The sequence below is a fragment of the Eufriesea mexicana genome, unplaced genomic scaffold (genome assembly GCF_001483705.2).
Source record: "Eufriesea mexicana isolate 0111107269 unplaced genomic scaffold, ASM148370v2 scaffold2481, whole genome shotgun sequence".
In the NCBI taxonomy this organism is placed as follows: domain Eukaryota; kingdom Metazoa; phylum Arthropoda; class Insecta; order Hymenoptera; family Apidae; genus Eufriesea; species Eufriesea mexicana.
In genome coordinates this window covers 199,718-218,792 of record NW_016910539.1, presented here as the reverse complement: position 1 = coordinate 218,792, position 19,075 = coordinate 199,718, and the positions used below count along the sequence as shown (strand labels likewise).

Sequence of the window (19,075 nt, the reverse complement as noted above, 5' to 3'; positions counted from 1 at the left end):
ACGACGCTCGTTTCTCTTCAGAATACTTGTAAACTTGTTCGACGTGTGAAACGTGTTCAGAAGTCTCATTCATTAATTAATATGTACAACTTGTCACAAATCAGGTAAATCCTCAATGAGCTGATAATCAGTCAACAATTAGCAAAATATAGTTATAAATTATTCTGCTTATTTACAGACTGAATACAGAATACAGAGAATTATGTAGTCAGGTAAAAAAACATACGTGTTCATTAAGTACATTCATCATTCATCAGTACAAACTTAATTATAATTATTACAAATTCGTACAAATCAGTCGTGTCTGATGAAAAAGAAAAAACAAATACGGGAATAAATTTTTCAATGATCGAATTTCATTGATCGACATTTGATACGATCAAACCATTCGAATTCAAGTTTCTGTATTAAGTATACTTTAAAGCTGTGCATGTTTTACATTACTTGAGAGCCATTAACAAAGATCAATGGTACTTGTATTTTAAGTACATCATTTACAATTTTTCTCCACTGAGATTGAGTACATTGTAATACGAGTGGTCCGGGAACCTATCTAATTCGATGTAATCGGTTTCGTCGAGTAAAAGGCCCTCTGTCAGACTGACGAGTTCCCCAAAGGATGGCCTACATGCCGGATCTTTGTCCCAGCAGTAATACATAATGTTATAAAGCTCTCTTTTGCAGTGCTCTGGCCTGTCTAGTCTGTAGCCCTCTTTGATTCTCCTCATTACCTGCAAAAACAATATCGTGTAATAAATATTTAATTAAATATTATAATATATAAGTATTGCATATTTTTAAATATATTTATTAATTAATATGAAATTGATTAATTACAATAGGATTTTTAAAGTCAATTTCGTGACAAATTTTTGGATATGGAATCTTTCTTTATAAATTTATTTCCATTATGAAAACACAAATCCATTAAATTGAAAATTTTATGTAATTTGCTATATTTTTTCCTTTTTTTCTCGTAACATTGACAAGTTGTCAAATTAGTATACTCTACTACTTCACTCTAATTCGATTTAGTACATTTTCTTTTAACAATTTACACGTGCGTGCATCGACACATTTCTCCCTAATCCTGATTGAGGAGAAACTTCAAGCAATCTTTGTCAAAGGAAAATCTGTCTTTTCTCTTGAATTAAAAATATTGCACCCGGTTCTTAGAGAGGAGGAACTCTGAAATTAATAAGCTCCTGAAAGGCCGTACCTCAGCGGCAGCTAAGCCAGGATAAGGCGTGGATCCTAGCGTCACGATTTCCCATATTAATACACCGAAACTCCATATATCCGATTTCACGGAAAAGATGTTGTCGTACAAGCTCTCTGGGGCCATCCATCTGATGGGTAACCGTCCCTCGGATTTTCTCTCATATATTTGATTAGCAGCCACGTCTCGGGCGAATCCAAAATCCGCGACTTTACACGCGCGATTCTCGTCGATCAATATGTTCCTCGCAGCTAGATCTCTATGTATAATTCCTTTGGAGGCCAAATACTCCATACCTTTGGCAATCTGTAATATTCAAATGGTACTTGAGTATGATGTTCATTAATATTTACACTTTATTTTAGAGATATTTTAGAGATATACACGATATATAAAATATCTTTGACGTATAGTCAATATATTTTTATATCACTTTTATGATAAAGTGATCTCACGAAAGTTATTTGCTATAAAAAGGAACGTTAAGTGGCACACATAATTTTTTCTGTATATAGTGGTAGAAAAGATATCAAAATTAAGTTAATTTTTTTAGATGAAATCCTGTATTCTTTTTCTTTATAATATAATAGTATACTGTTTAAGACGAATATAATGAACTACCACATTATATACTATACAGTAGAATATAATATTCATTATTTTGAAATATATATAAATTCAACAATAATAATGATTAATTTAATTTTAAAAAAATGAATTAATATAACAGCAAATGTTTTTGGTCTTTCTTAAATTGTAAATTATTTAATGAGATTCAAGAATGACGAAGTTACTCTTATATTAGTATATTTTTAATAAACTAATCATTAGTACACAGTATATTTCATATTATAATACATATTACTACTATACTAAAAGTGAAAGAAAAAAAAATAATACAGAACATTTAATATAATTCGGATCAGAAAGGGTTGAAAATGTCCAGATTTTTTATATAAGGTGTCACAAAAATCGTATCTATTATTTCTATAAAAGTGTATACAATTTTTGACTTCCTACAAAATATTTGGATAAAACATACAAAACATAAAATATATGATATTAAAAATAATATACAACATAATAATTATTTTTAAATAAAGGTTACAAAACAAGTGCATGATAAAAACTAATTATTTAAATTGTTACTTAAAATAGTAACACTTACCAAATTAATAGACTGAATCAATCATTAAAAGTAACGTATAAATTATCCTTAAGTTTTGGAAGATTTTATGTTTAATAAAATGTCGTACTTGGTAAACAAATCCAGTTAAATCCCTGGACGTCAAACCTGGTCCACCGTGATTCCTTTCCTCCCTAGATGCTCTCAAAAAGCTCTGCAGCTTACCACCGCTTACATACTCTAAAATTACGAACATAGGTTCGCGTTCTGTACAGCAACCTAACAGTCTGACTACGTTAGGATGGGGATCCAAATTTTTCATGACTCGTAACTCTTGTGCAAGATCTAGTCGTTCCCTTTCTGTCGCATTTTCCTTTAATGTCTTCACGGCGACGATAGTTGCTCCCGATTTCCCATCGATATCTAAGGCCTCGCATTTCCAGACTTGACCAAAGCAACCCTCGCCAAGAATGTTGAAGACCTACAAAATAAAATTAAAGAAATTAATTATTTAGCTAAATTTTTTAGAAATATTAATCAAAGACTAGCACAATAATTGTTATTATTCTATAAATATTTTCGACTTTTGTAGTGTTTTACTTACAGTATCGGGCTGAAATGAAGACAATTTTACGCGTGAGAAAAATAGGAAATACAAATCCAAATAGCGAAGTTTGGGTGGTTTTACGAACAGATTAAATTTGAATAATGATATCGTGAATCTTAAAACGAAATTCGTGATAATGTTACGATGGAATAATTTCCGGATCCATTTAGAATGAAATTGTTTTTGAATTAACGTGATTACCAACCTTTAATCGATGTCTCGGAAATTCCCATTTATCTTCTTGCTTATTCTGTCCACCTTGGTTCTCTTTTTCCCAGGGTTCGTATCGATTGTTATGCGCTTTTGGACCTCGCCATCTTTTCAAAACAAGCGATGGATCGTCTGATATGTTCGAGACGCTAACTGAAGCTTGTTCTTTCTGTATAAAACAAGAAAAAAGGATAACGACTACTTCAAAAATTTCTAAATTATTTTGATTTCTTTTTTGACGATGATTTTATTTGAACGCTGATTAAATGTTAATAATGAAATTAGAAAGAAATTAACGATAATCTTTCTTATTAATATTTATCATGTTAAACGAACATCAATTAGCTTCTTCGGTATTATAAATTGATAATAATTACTGTAAATTCAAAAATCTCCAAACCTTCATTTTTAATACCCTGTATATACATAAACTTACAATTCAATTTCATTCTAAGAAAATCAAGTTCAGATCTCACATGAAACAATCATCTATTACTCCTCCCACTCTCTCACAGACAAACAATGAGCAATACAAACCCCTAATCCATTTCCAACATCCATTTCTCTCCATATATATCTTACGTAAACTTAAGAAAGAAGATTACCCTAGAACTATCCCGATAAACCCAGGACAAAAATTTGATTTAAGTCAAATCCTCTCATAACCGTTCAATTCTTATTTTACCTGCAGCCTACACACTTACCGAGTAATTTTCACATATAAATTAAAATCGGACACCTGTACACAAAGATATCCCACGCGAAAACGACATATACGAAATAACCAGCCTCACCCCGAACTTGTACCGCTCCCAAAGAACCCCATCTATCCAATCTAATCAGTGTCTTCATACCGTGTCTTCCTTCGACTTCCGGTTGCCGCAGAATTTATTTCTCAGTGACCAGGCGCCCATGCCGAGGCCCACGACTAGCACACAGACCGCCGTGACAGGTACCAAGGTGATTGCTATATCTTGGGAAGGCGGTGCCTCGGCAGGTGCAATTTTCGAGCTGAGTGGCGGCCCCTCGACCTCGTTCTCCTCCGTGGGCTGTTGTGGGACACCGGTGGTGCCTGGACCAGGATCACCCTCGGCCTGTTTCGCGTCCTCGGGCTGCAGCTTGGTCGTTTTCGGCATGCTGGGCAGCACAGCCACCGGTTTGTGAGGCAGCGCGGGCCTGGGGTAGCTGGGCAGGCTGGACAGGCCCAACAGTGGCGGCCGTATTCTGCCAGCAGAGCCGTGCTGACCCGGAAACGGGCTCCTGTCGAGGAAAAATCGGGCCAGAGTTGAGCTACGTTCGGTCATCGAAACGTTCCGAGCCGATTCGGGGGTATCGTCAACGAACTGGAGCATGAATAATGGAACGGGCCAACAAGAGTCCCCCCGGAAAGGTCACGCACCGTTCCTCGTGATTTATCGACGAAACTTTCTAGCAGGTTGGCTAGGTCCCGCTGATTCGTCGGATCCGATGAATTCTCTGCTTCGCCGAACGCGGGGCCGATTTCAGGAGGATTGTGGCGGTGGTCTCAGAGGGAGGATGGAGATTAAGGATCCTGGAATTTGTTGGTAAGGTGTAAATGCTGAGGATTTTGGGAGATCGTTGTATGGGTATACAACCTATCAGATTGGCTTGGAAGTAATTTTAGCTTTTTAATCGTGGGTGAAGGATTACATATTTTATCAAGATATTTCTTAATTAATATTGTGTTTTATTTGATAACTGGTTTGATTAGTTCTAGAGCAAACGTGGGAGATTGGAAAGCTCTTCTGAAGATATCAATCAGCAAAGTAAGAAAGTGGATATTTTCTTGAATTATGAGTTGATTTTGTGCTATGACTTTCAGAAGAAAAATTCGACCTATCTATTGCAGAGTTTGTTAATAATATGGAGTCTTTCGTGGAGGATTATTGAATATTATACTAGACATTTACATAATTAATATTGTCTCCTCTTTTATAATTGTAGTCATCAATTTGAAGCTTATGCTGTTGTTTTTGGAATAAAAATAAAAACTGCCAATTGAGACAGAGGGTCAATTTATTAGCAACATGGAAACGCGAGGAATTTCGAAAAAGAATTGTTCTACGTGACATATCATCACCTCTTATTTTATAATTGCTCTGGTTAATTCCAGGCAGATTATGCCAATGTTTGTAGAGCGAAAATAGAACTAGTTAAACGTATTTCATGGAGTATTATTGTATATTATATTAAGTTATTTTATAATTTATATCCTTTTTTATTTTATACTGATTAGATACTATGATTAGGTAAAATGATTAGATACTATTACATACTGAATATCTAAGACAATATCAAATATAACTGTAAAGATAATTGGAAAATTTCCAGCCAGTAATTGGAAGAATTGCAAATAACAATCTGCATAAATTTCATTTATTCTTTAAAAATCTTAATCTTCAAAACAAAATCTCTTGTATTATTTCATAACTTGAACTATCTTCCGTACGTATTTCCTTACATAAAATTAAAATTGCTTAGATAAATAATTGTATCTTACAAAACAGAATTGTAAATTGAATAAATAGACGATACTATTTAATTCGATATTTATTTCATTAAAAAATTGGGATCTTTAGGAGGAGAAACAGTACCAGGCAGATATTACTGTAATTTAGCGAATTTCGACATCAATTCCTGCTACTATACAGTTCTCGACACGTAAACTATAATAGCTTTCGATAGTTCTTCGATATCAACTTGTACTATCTGATGTCGCTCGACAGCAGTTACGTTTGAGGAGGTAATCTTTTCATTTTTAACATCGACTCTTTCACTTTACTAACATTATTTAACAAATTTCAACTTTTTCTCTAATCTATAATATACATTAGGTTCTTGTACGGTTTACTTTCTTGAACACGAATATGTAAACTGCTCTGTCACTTCATTTCAGTCAAAAATACAGAGGAAATAAGAATACTTTGACATATATATACGTATCTTGGAAATTTATCCTATGAAAGTGCTAATGCAGTTATAGTTTATAAAAAATGTATAAATTATAAAATTTATTACTGGTAACAAATTAAAATTGTGAATAACAAATTACTCGGAGCATGAATTTATAATTTAAACAAAAAAAAATCAATAAATTCTTTATTATTATAGGAGACACGTAATCATTGATGAATCGGCAACAACTGTGACTTTCCGTCGATCTTTGGTCGATCGTAGATAATATATAGATCGAGCGATTATTCAAGAGCTCTTTTGCAGGTTTCTCTTAGGGCTGGACGGATGTTCCTCTCTAGACATGGTTACTGGTGCCAAGAGGATGACCAACGGTCAAGGGTCAGTGGCCAGTACTATATATTATGTATTTATGTATATATATTTTTCTTATATATAATCTATGTGTATGTATATATTTTTCTTTCTTTTTCTAAGTATTGATCGATTTTTGAACGATCGTTGGACTGATCTTTGGTTTCGTAGTCCCTAATGTCTCTATTACCATTTTTCTTGTTTTTCCCATTAATTTCATATTCTTTTTCTTATTTATTTCGTACTGATTTCTAATTTGTTTCTTTTCTCTTATATTTCATTTTAGTTTATAATTAGATACTTCATCGTTGGACATTGATGGACATCGTGGAATGCATTCATCTTAATTTTAACTTATTTAAATTTCGTATCCCTCCACTTATTAAAGGAAACGTAATTGTTTTCGCGATCGGTCTAAAGAATCGTAGATCATTCTCTGGACTCGGGTCTAAAACACAAGACAAATCACTGCCTATTTGGATCACGCATCAGTTCGTTGTGACGTCGTCGGGATGCTGATGTTATCGGTGTGAATGCGAGGGTTTGTTGGCCTTGGTCATCCTGTGTGTCTGTTCGCATACACGACCATGGTATGAGTCCTGTACTCTAATACTCATGACGTGTCTACAGTCAGTCCTCGTGGGATAATTCCTTCATTGGTTTCTCCCTCATGTGATGGGCACGAAGCGTTCGTCCGGCTACTAGGCCTCGCTGGACCCTCGAATTGTCCTGGAGAGTATCCAGGTTCCCAGTGACTCAACTTGTTCGTGTTTTCCATATTTTTCGTCAATCCCAATTTATATGGGAACTTAGTGTCATTAGAGTCTTTTTAAATGAAAAATGTTAGTGTTGCAGAAGTAGAGTATTAAAATTTAGTATACCGATCCGAATTCCCTTTTATAAGACAACTGATATAGTGTAAATAGCATTTGTTCCGTGCTGGACCGGAGTATCTTTGGAATAAAAGGGTACCACTAAGACGTTCATTGGAAGTGGTGAGACCTGGTAATTGATATCATTTTTCAAAGAATAGATGAAACTGGGGGTGATAGATTAATTTCGAATAAGGATTCGTTTTCAGGTAAGTAAAATCTATAGAAATTACCTAATGGATATTATAGATTAAAATTCGTACTGAACATTGTAACCTTTGACACGTACCTCTAATATAGTAATAGCGATCTAAGTTTATAAATATAAAAAAATATATTAAAAAAGAAAAGTATTTTGAAAAAGACTATTAAAATGGTTAATAATATTAACGAACTTATTCCATTCTATTTTATTTTATTAAAATTGTTACATAATTTCTAATCTTTACTTATACCTTATATAATTTTCATTTTATCGACTATATAGATAGACTATCAATAGACATTAACAATTCAAATCTCAACGTCGAATTTACACTCTAATTTTAATCGCTATTCCAATTTGTCGATCATCGATATTAGTTTACTGGCTATAATAGTAATCGTCGGTAATTTATACGATGCCATTATAAACGACCATTGGCTGGAAGAATGGAGTTGTTAATTTCGGGCTTAATATTACCTTGTAAACACTATTTGATTTACTTATATTTGCATCTTTCTCGATATTTATATTTATGTTTACTTATACCTATATTTATAACATATTATTTATTATATCAAAATATTTTCATTAAATGTGAATTTTAATTAATTAACCAACCAAATACTGGAATAAATCTTGAATTCATTTATCCGTTGTAATTAAATTTCAAATATTCATCTCGCTTTAATTTTAAAACCACGAAATTTTTATTCATCCCCTTTATTCTTTACCTTATTATAGAAATAAATTTTAATAAATTTTACTGAAAATAACCATTAAATTCTCCAGTATATTTCTCGCTAAAATAAGCAATTAAAATCTTTTGTAACAACTATTCCAATTCTGAAATCATTACATTTTTATTCATCTTTTTCATTTGTTATCAATAAAATCAAATTTTAATGAATTTCATTGAAACAAATCATCAAATTCTTCACCACGTTTCTTCCTTAAAAAAAAAAAGAGAAAGAAAGAAAGAAAACAGGAGAAACAATTAAAAATCTCTGCCAACATCTTCATAACACATTACACGACTACAGAGCCGCTTCCCACAAAATTCCATTCCACTCTACTCCCACCTTCACCAAAGTTACCCACTCAAAACAAACAACACCAATTTCACGCCTGTAGAAAACGATATTCCTCCATAATCTATACAAATCCTTCACTAATCCATCAAAACGATCCATCCGGCCATTCTCGAGTTCCCCGAACAGCCGTGCAACCAAGCAAATAAAATAATCCGAGCTCTTGAATCGAAACGTCCGATACTTTACAGAACCGGTCGTAAAAAGGCAAGTGCGTAATTCACGGTATCGAGCAGTGTTGTAAAAAGGAAACGGCGAACATCGACTACGAGGAAACGGCTCGCGAACGTCTCACCGCCAACGCAAACGTCCCTCTGAAACCCTTTGAGGAACCATAGAACAACCTCGCGCAATCGACGACACGAAACTCATCTGGCAATGAAAAAATAAGGTAACAATACCCGGTAACAGGGCGAAAAGACTCTGTTACGTCACCTCTGCGGACAGAGGAAACGAGAGATCGGCATGGTCATCGGTTCACCGATCAGCCAATTTTGTCCTCAACCTACCTGGTGTGTCCTCCATTGGGAGCCGAGGTGTTCTTGATGGTGACGTAGACCTCGGTCTTTGTCGTGAGCTGACCATCGGAGACGGTCACGTAAAGGAACAGGTTCTGCCCTCCCTGGAAAGAAGAAGCAAGAAACGTCGTTCAATCCCTGAACGTCGACCATATGCAGCTCGTGTTACGTTCTCATCTTCGTGAACAGGGGAAAAAAGATGACCGTATATATACCCGCGTGCTTTAGCCTCGTCTAACGACTAGATGTCGTTCACTTAGATGCACCATGGTGTTACGTTGCGTGCATAGCGAGATACTGAAATATTCGTAATCCGTGGAGAGGTCAGGGGACTGATGTTGGTAAGTTTGAAATGATTATGTTCGTAGGTACGAATATAGGGATTCGTGGATGTTTCGGGTTTCGTATGTGGAAGATTTATTTGATGCGATGAAGTTTTATTTTGTAAGGAAGTTTGTATTTATATGATTTTGAGCATTGCATAGTAGAAGGCTAGTACTTTATATATATTTTTATATTATGTGGACAATTTGTAGGTACTCGATACTTTTGTGATGTTAATTCTATGACAATGATCGGTGTAGTAGTTCTAGAATTAAAGTATAGGCCACATGGAAAGAGCGAACCAAATATTTATAAATTAAATATCTATAATTCATAAATAATTTAAATATTAATAAATGGTAATGTATATTCTATAAATAAATTAAATATTTATAAATAGCAATCTATAATTTCCTTTACATGATATGCTGTTGAGGTAATGTGGTTCCTAGATGAAATTATCGAGTATTATTATTAATAGATTTATGAAAGTAGATGTAGCTGAAAATCGTCATCTTTATTCATAGAATATTAATAGCCTAAATTGAACAGCATAATGGAGAAAAAAAATATTTGTACAATAAAAGAACATTTCTAGATTTACAAGAAATTCTAAATAAGTATGTATATATTATACGCTTACTGGTAAAAGTAAAGAAACGAAGTAACGATTATTTTATTAGCTTCTAAGAAACATAGATTAAAATTAGTACTAAACTCACCATAGTCATTTCTAAATTTTTTATTTAAGTTTTTACTAAAAAATTTCTCGATATTAATATTTAAAAATTTTTATTTAAAAAGAAAATGTATCCAAAATAATTTAGAAAATACAATAATTTCAATAATTAATTAATTTTTCTGAATCGATAATTTAGAAAAATTTATCCAAGGAAAAGATCACGAAAACTGAGATTTTAAGGACAAAGTAGAGCACCAGAACAATTTTCTTTACAGCTAAAAATTCGTTAACGTAAATGTAGTTGGAGAAAATGCGTTCTCGTGATGGAGCAACACCTGACGCAACCGTTCAGCCAAGATACTGTTATTTATTTGATTATTAAAATGTGTATAACCTGAATACTTTAATAAGGTTCATACAACCTTGCACGAGCGGTAGTTTACTTGCATTTCGTCTGAGCTACCAATTAAACGAGCTATCTCGTCTCTTTTGGAACGGATAGATATACGTATACCGACTAGGTAGGTGAAAATATTATTATTGCTACAATATGTTCTACTTTGCAACAAAAAGAATTAAGGATCTTGATAAAACGTTGTAATGGGGTCGAAAAATTGTATTATTCGAAGATATTTAATTATATAGAATTAATAATTATTTTTCGAGAATTTTCAGTATTTTTCTTAGATTTATATCGTTAGAATATTCTGACTGAGCTAAAATAAATTTTGTATCGTCTGGAACTACTTTCACCTAATTCCAAGAAATTTCGTCTCTCGTAACTATACGAGCGAAACACGGGATACGTTAATCTTCTATCGGCTAAAGGTACTTTCATCCGATTCCGAGAAATTAGTATCATAAGAATGGAATGCAATATTTAGTAGAAAAAATGCACGTTTCAACAGTTTTTATGTCAGTATTAAGTGGATCATCAATTATATACTTTGTAACAAATAATGTATAATAATTCCAAAAAGAAATTATCTGATATTAACCATTGCAAAAGACATATAATCTTCTATATAAATAACAGAGCTCCTTTGGGCTAGTAAAATGAAGAAAAATATGTGTAATAACATTTTATGATAATTGAATGTAGAATATAAATAAATTCGAATAAAATGGAACATAATAGTAAATTTGATGGTAGGTAATATGATATCGTTAATTAGATATTTTTACAAAAATATTAAAATATTATAATATGTATTATTCTAGTGAGATTCAAAAATTAAAGTTTCCGCCAAAAAATGTAGCCTTTCCTCTCTTATGTAAGTTTCATGTCGTTTTGCATTTCTGGATAATATGATTATTTTGATTAGTATTTGATTGTAATTACTATTATTAATATAGTTTGGAGATATTGGAAATAATTTATATAAGTTATTGGAAATCATAAAACTTTATCAGAAATAAATTATATAGAATGTTTGAAAATTTCTTCACAATACTGTAATCTGGTAATAGAACACTGACGGTTAATCATAGCTTTTCAAGACTTTAATGTCTTCTGATAAATACGTATACTGTAGGAAGTTTCTTATCCTTCATCTTTAGAAAAAGTATTCGAATGAGAATGATATTTATGCAGTGGATGCAAGAATATGTCATTAAATGAGTCAGAGACCATTATATTATTAAGAAAGGGGACGAAAATTGAAAATATAGTACTTGAAAAGGAATATATTCTCAAATTTGTCAAATATTTATTTGTAATTCCCGTACGTGCTTTAATTCTTTCTTTTTTTTATTACAAATTTCAAAATAATAGGAAATAATTTATTTAGACATAACAAAATCTAAAACAATCAAAAATCACAATATTCAAAATCAAAACTTAGACTTCCAAATGGATAATTTCCTAATTTATTATAGTAACAGAATTTGTAATACAGTAATTGGGGAAAACACTACTCATAGTATGAAAAAAATTTGTCCACGTTCAATATTCAAAATTAAAATTCCTTAAAATTTCATACTTATTTTATAATTTCTATTACAGTACTCTCTACTGCATTATCCACATTCATTATACAAAGTAATATATTAGAATCAAAATTCAACTTCCTAAATAGTTAATTTGCTAATTCAATAAAACTTTTATAGAGGTATTTGATAAAAGCAGTACTCACGGTATTAAAAAAAAAACGAATAGAAGAAAAATTGTTCAAAATTCAAATTTTCTCCAATTTGATATTCTTTATCTCATAATTTCTCATTATAGTCCTCGGCTCTAATTAAAATCAGCAAATTCTCATCCGGGACAGTAAGACACAAGGAACCAGCCGTGGTGAGGGTTATCCAAGAATTAAGTAAGATTTACTTGAGAGAAGAAAAGAGCATTCGGATATAAAAAGGCAGAAGATATAGAACAACGGTCGTTTGAAGGGGAAAATAATTAAGGTGGATTAAAAGCGACACTCACTTTGCCTTTGAGCGTTTCATTAACGTAGATAATGCCAGTGCTATTGTTGATGAAGAAAGGGAGCGAGGGCTGCGGACTGTCGTTTCCGTTGTAGTTGTGCCCAAGAGGTTCCAGGCCATAGGTTAGCTGATCCTGTTCATTGTCCTCGGCACGGGCCCTAGTCACCACGCTTCCTACGGGCTCTGAATCCAGAAGCACCAAATTTCGATCTATCCACATCACGGGAGGTGTGTTGTCGCTGAACTGACTTCCTACAATGCAAATTAATTGCAAGGTGAGTGACGTTCGTTTGTAGCTGTCGATCAATATTAGAGTAGAATTCCGTTAATGTGAAATTCATCAAGTGAAAGTATCGATTACATGGGGGAGCATTGATGAAGGGTGCAGGTGCTTCGTCGGTGTCAAATATTTATATTTAATGCGCCGAGTATTGTTCGAATAAATAACGTTCCAATTGAAGAAGGAGGTGAGTCGAGTTAGGTATTGTATTTTAGAAATATATAAAAATTATTTATTAATTATTTATATGAATTAATACGAAATATAATATTATAGTATATAATATTATAGATTATAGATTATTAATGAAAATTAATATTATAGATTATGTTACAAATATTTTAGATTAAGTATTATTATCAACAATGGCTTGAAAATTGTATTATAAATTGTTACCAATAGTTTAGATTGGGTATTGTTAACTATTTTTAAATTATCGTTAAAGATAGGTTAAATATAAAATATTTCAGATTAAGTGTTATTATTTATTTTAAATGTTCAAGATTAAATATTATTATTCATTTTAAGATTAATGATGGGCTATGGTAATGAAAATAAAAATGTTACAGAAAGTATATGGCATATTTAGAATGGACAGTAATCCTTATTCTATCGCAACTGGAAAAATATGGCAAAGAAGAAAGGTAAATGGTACAGTAAGCTTTCTGTCCTTGAAGCCTTCTCGTTTCATAATATCCAGCTGGAGTATGCATTGCATTTTTGTTCTAAATAAAATCTTATATGGTTTTCACCTAGTTATATAAAAATATATAGCCTTTTTGTTTTTTCTTCGCTATTTTCTTTCGCAATCCTACGCGTAAACATACTTCAACGAGAGAAACAAATATTTCGTTCCAACAAACGATCATTAACAAATATTTTTTAATAGTTTATTCACAGATAATTTAGAAAATTGATCAACTAAATTAATACGAAATGTGACTAGTACACAAAATTACAATATTTTTTAATTTTTATAAAATTATACGATTCTTTATGAAGATCTTATACAGTGAAGGATACGTGAAAAAAGAAATTAATAAAAATTAAGGAAGAAATATTTGCGGAAAAAATACTGATATATAAAAATTCAGCTGTCTGACGTAAATCAATACGTGAAATTTTCGTCGAATGGCGAGCATCATATCTTTGCATAAATAACACCGCTTTCACGCTGCTTCTTTCTCTTCTGATTTTCCCTTTTCTCGATTTACATCCATAAAAAGACCCAAACAGTCGAATCACCCAGACATGGAACCAATTAATTCCATCTCCATCTCCATATTTTTCGTACATAAAAAGTTAATAATTATCTCAGTTCGATAATGTCATATATTTTTTTCAGCCTATAGATTAAAAAACTTTTCATTTCTTTATGTCTACATATTTTTTGTTTCATTATACGTTTCATATCTCATTATACATTTCTATTTTAACCTACTTATTTGTATATTTTATGTTTATTTTCATTACTGTCTACCTTGCTACTATTTCATATGTATATCATTATAAATCTTTATTACATTTTTTTAACTAAATATTTTTTATTATACGTATTCTACATTATTATATATTTTTATTTCATCCTGTTTTACTGTGTAACTATTATTCTCTGTTATTACAATATACCTCATTGTTACATATGTATATTATTGTACATTTCAACATGCTTCTACCTTAATACTTTTTGTTACACATTTTGTACCTTATTATTTCTATTTCAACTAAATTAACTGTGTATTTAATTATTGCCATTATTATTCCTTACTGCTGCTATACATTTTATTATTATTTCATGTCTGCATAACTATCCATTCCTATATTAATTTTTTTCCCGTAGATTCTTAATTATACGTTTCAGTGTGCTCTTATTGCAATCACTACCCGCAATTACCATCGTTCAATCACGATAACACAGTCTGACTGTAACAAATTTGCAGCTCTTCTTTCAATTCAATCCTACGTGAAATTCCTCAGCAGACAAGGAACAGAAATGCGAAAGTACCAAAAATGTGAAAAGTAATATATCATCTTCTTCCCACGGAGAGAAGAAACTGTTACCTTAGCGTTATAGGTATGTAGCATTTTGTACGTCCATCTGCTTCCCTCTGACAAACATAAATTCACGTGTATCGTAAATTTCGTTCCGGAGGAACCCGCTCTCGTCTTCGACCCACGATTCAAGGAATCGTGGTAAAACTTTGTGTATTCGTTTTTCCTTCGAACCCGATTAGTTCGTACAGAACGAAACGGCTTTCCGCTTGAGCTCTAATTAACTTCGGATTTACTGAACGGTAATGAGAGAGAGCCGCGGGTGGCTTGAGAGATCGGCCTTGATATGCATTCCTTCCTGGATTTCCAGTTCATATCGTCAAGTAGAGTGTAACCTTTCATACTGTTGCCAGAGCCAGCAGCCTCGAGATTTTCGTTCCTTTTTCAACGATATAACGATGCAAAACTCTGAAATGTTCTCTCGTTTCGTCAGCTATCATATTCGTGTTCCATGCCAAGCTTTTTCCTCCCTTTCTATTTTTCCATTTTTCCCCGAATTATACATTGTACCGCGGCAACGATTCCTCCCAACGTTGGGTAATTTAAATAAACTGCAGGTATTTCCCGGAAAAATGGCGCGAGACCTATCTCTATGGTCGAGTTAGGGTTGAACCTATTTATTACAACGTGACCAATCAGACTTGCAGTTCTTCCATGTGCAAAATTCTAAATTATACATGGCATACGGTCCATTCACAGTCCAGTGAAGTGATTAATTCTACTTTCTGGATTTTTTAAAATTTCAGTACCAAAGCATTTGATCGATGATTCACGTTCTAGGTCTAAAATAAATGTCTATTCTTCGTGTTTGCAATGGATCGATTTGGCAAATGATGGATTCATACGTAGGTCTCGTATAGCACGATAATTAAGTCTCGAAAAAATGGCGTGAGACCTGTCTCTATGATTATGTTAGACCGGTGAACCTATTATACTATGACTAATCAGACTTGCATTTCTTCTGCGTGCAAATTCTTCAGCTATGCACAGTATCTGTTTCCTTTGCATCATGCAGTAGTCGAGTTTCACAAAAATGGCGTAATAAATTACAAGTATCTGCTGAAAAAATGACACGTGACCTACCTTTACCATTGTGTTTGAGAAGGTGGACCTATTACACTGTGGCCAATCAGATCTGCATTCCTTACATGTGCAAACACATGAGCTTTGCACAGTACACGTATTTCATGGTGTAGAAGGGTATTTAAATTTTGAAAAGATGTGGTGTGACCTATCTTTACGATTATGTTAAGGAAAGTAGGTCTGATACTACTGAACCAATTAACTCTGCATTCCTCTCATTTGGAAATTTTTTAACTGTGCACAGTACATACTGTGTCCTTATGTAAGACAGTAGTTAGATTTTGAAAAATTTATAACTACTGACGCGTGATCTATCACGATAACTATGACAGAAAAGATGAATCTATTGAAACTTGCTTTCTTTCTATATGCAAATTTCTAACTTATGCATAGTAATGTATCTTCCGCATAATATTATAGACTAGTCCTGAAAAAATAACCTATTACGTTATGATTCAATCTTATATTCTTCCATATATTTTCTGAATTATGCACGGTAATTGTAACTCTCGTATAATAAAGCAGCTAGATTCTGCAACAGTTGTGACCTATCTTTATGATTCTATTCGGAAAAGTGGATTTATTTCGTTGCGAGCAATTAAATCTTTGCTTCTTCCATGTGCAAGTTCCTGAAGTATGCACGATAAGTTGTATTTCTGGTATAATAGAGTAGTTAGGTTCTGAAAAAGTGGCTCGTGACCTATCCTTATGATTCTGTTCGAGAAGGTAAGTTTATTTTGCTGTGACCCATCGGACCTTCGTTTCTTTCATGTGCAAGTTTCCGTGGTATGCACAGTAGTTGTATTTCTCATATAATAGAGTAGCCGAGTCCGGAAAAAGTGGTATGTGACCTATCCTGACGATTGTGTTGGAGAAAGTGGACCTATTATACTATGGCCAGTCGGGCCTGCATTTCTACTGTCTACAGTGCAACTCCTGAGTTCTGCACGGTAAATACTGTGTCTGTGTGGATGTGGTTGCATATCGGAACTTAGAATAGCCAGTATCGGTGCCTTACGTGAATTCTCGTTCCATAAAGTGACGACTTGGTACAAAAGACAGGACTGTATTAACTTCAAAAAGTTAACAAAGCTATATATATTTTTTCTTCATATTATTTTAGAATAGCTAAGAGGAAAACATATGCAATATTATTAAGAGAAATTCCAAATGGAATAGCGTAGAGAAATGAAATTCGTCCTTCGTTCAATTTTGCGTATTAAAGGGACATACATTTTGGAGCAAACAAGAAGTATCGAATGATACTGCTATGAGTTGTTTTATACAAGAATTTCTTTAATTTTTGAATCGTGTTGGGGCAATACCACGTTACAGAAGCATCGTTTTATAAGATTTATACGTTGTTAGCAAAAATTGGTTTACGAACATTTTTCCGTAAGGTAACGAATGTACCGTTCACGAAGTCTTCTCTGTTCTTTACTTCAGAAGCAGTTCACGTTTTGCCATCGTTCTTTTTTTCGTCTCTCTTCCTTCTTTTTTCTCTGATCGGCCCCTTCACTTTGTTTTACGCGTCTATGGTATGCGAAGTGTAACCGTAAGTATTCATTTCATTGCTATCTTTCGTGTTACTGAAAATGCGGAAAATTATTCGTCATGCTTGTTTGTTAGACATATTTGAGTCAGCATGATTCAGTGAAATGTTTAATAGTGTAAATCGAGAAGAATGCAAGCTATGTTAATCCACTTGCATGGAATGCTTCACAGAAATTTGTTGCAGACTTTTCGTAGCAAAAATTATTAACCAGCGGGGATGGATTTTTTGAAACGGTGAAACCTTGACATTTCTCGAAATTATAAAGTATTTCGAGTTTCGAAAATTCAACCTTTGCAACCTTTTTCTCCCTTTGTGATTCGAAATTCTGGAAATTCGGGTAAGAGGGGAATATAATATATTTATCATGCAATTTTTAAATATTACTGTATAAATATTTATAAAAATATACAATGATACGAGAAATATAAAATAAAAGAAAATATATCTCTTCCTGCCATAACCGAAAGTTCTCAGTAGGTATATTTGATACTACAGCTGATAAGAAAATAGAAAAATAGAAAAAGATAATAAGATAGCGACCTTAAATAAGAGTCTAAATTAAATATTTCTCTATATCGTTATTTTCTTGCCTGGATTTTGTTCAACTATGACCAATAAAGTAATTTCAGCCTTCAAAGTAAAATATTCCACAATTTGATTATAAATAAAATCAGAATTGCGAGTTTCTAAAATCTTGATAGCTTACAAACCTTCGAATTCAAGTTCTGAAAATTTAAAAATTAAATTTGAACCTACTTTCTGCTGCTCTTCATCCTAATAATTATATATTTTTTAACATATCTTTTCATTTTAATCTCTTGGCGAATTTTTTAAATATAACATCAGAAATAGATAACAGAAAAATTTGTAATAGGAAATCATTTAAAAATCGTGTTGGATTTTAAATACGAGAACGAGCATCGAGTTTATACAGAAACTGAGAAATGATCATCTGCTTCAATTAAGAAATCACTTAACAAAAATACAGCAGCTATTATGAACATCAACAACAATCATTATAAGAAGATTATGGTGTCCATAATGCGTTTTAAATTATAACGATTATGAAGAGATTATAAGAAATTTTATAAAGATATAATGGAGATTAAAAAAGAGCAATTTAAGACGATGTAATCTGGTTGTGGCATTTAATTCAAGGTAAATCAACTCTTTCTTATCGAATTGCTCCATTTAGTACCGAGAAAAATGTGCTTTACCCATTTTTGTTTGTTCTTTTATAAAACAAGTTTTGTGCAATTTTCTTTTATCGTGGCATAAATTACTCGCATTCCTGTTATCCAAGCATGTTTTTAGCAACAACTTGATTAAAACATAGCATCAATCCAGCATCGAGTATCTATAGATTTCCCTATCTATAAAATCCATCTGGGTTACCATTTTCTATTGATCGAGGTGTCGAATTTTATAAAACAATATTTTTCCATGAAATTTATACCAAAAACAAATTAAGCCTCGATGCTACAATTTGTCGTCTACAGCACTGCTTCAAATCTTGGTGTACTCTTGCTGCCAATATTT

The 19,075-nt window shown here is 32.7% G+C and overlaps 1 protein-coding gene across 1 annotated transcript in view; it reads right to left on the bottom strand.

Moving 5' to 3' along the window:
* Nucleotides 1-460: 460 nt before the first annotated feature.
* Cad96Ca (tyrosine kinase receptor Cad96Ca) overlaps nt 461-19,075 on the bottom strand; it is a 49,510-nt gene continuing 30,895 nt past the window's right edge. The window contains 7 exon segments of the mRNA XM_017903625.1: nt 461-731; nt 1,220-1,525; nt 2,476-2,826; nt 3,158-3,331; nt 4,017-4,422; nt 9,125-9,237; nt 12,568-12,818. Coding sequence (XP_017759114.1) covers nt 495-731; nt 1,220-1,525; nt 2,476-2,826; nt 3,158-3,331; nt 4,017-4,422; nt 9,125-9,237; nt 12,568-12,818 — 1,838 coding nt within the window. The 3' untranslated portion in view covers nt 461-494.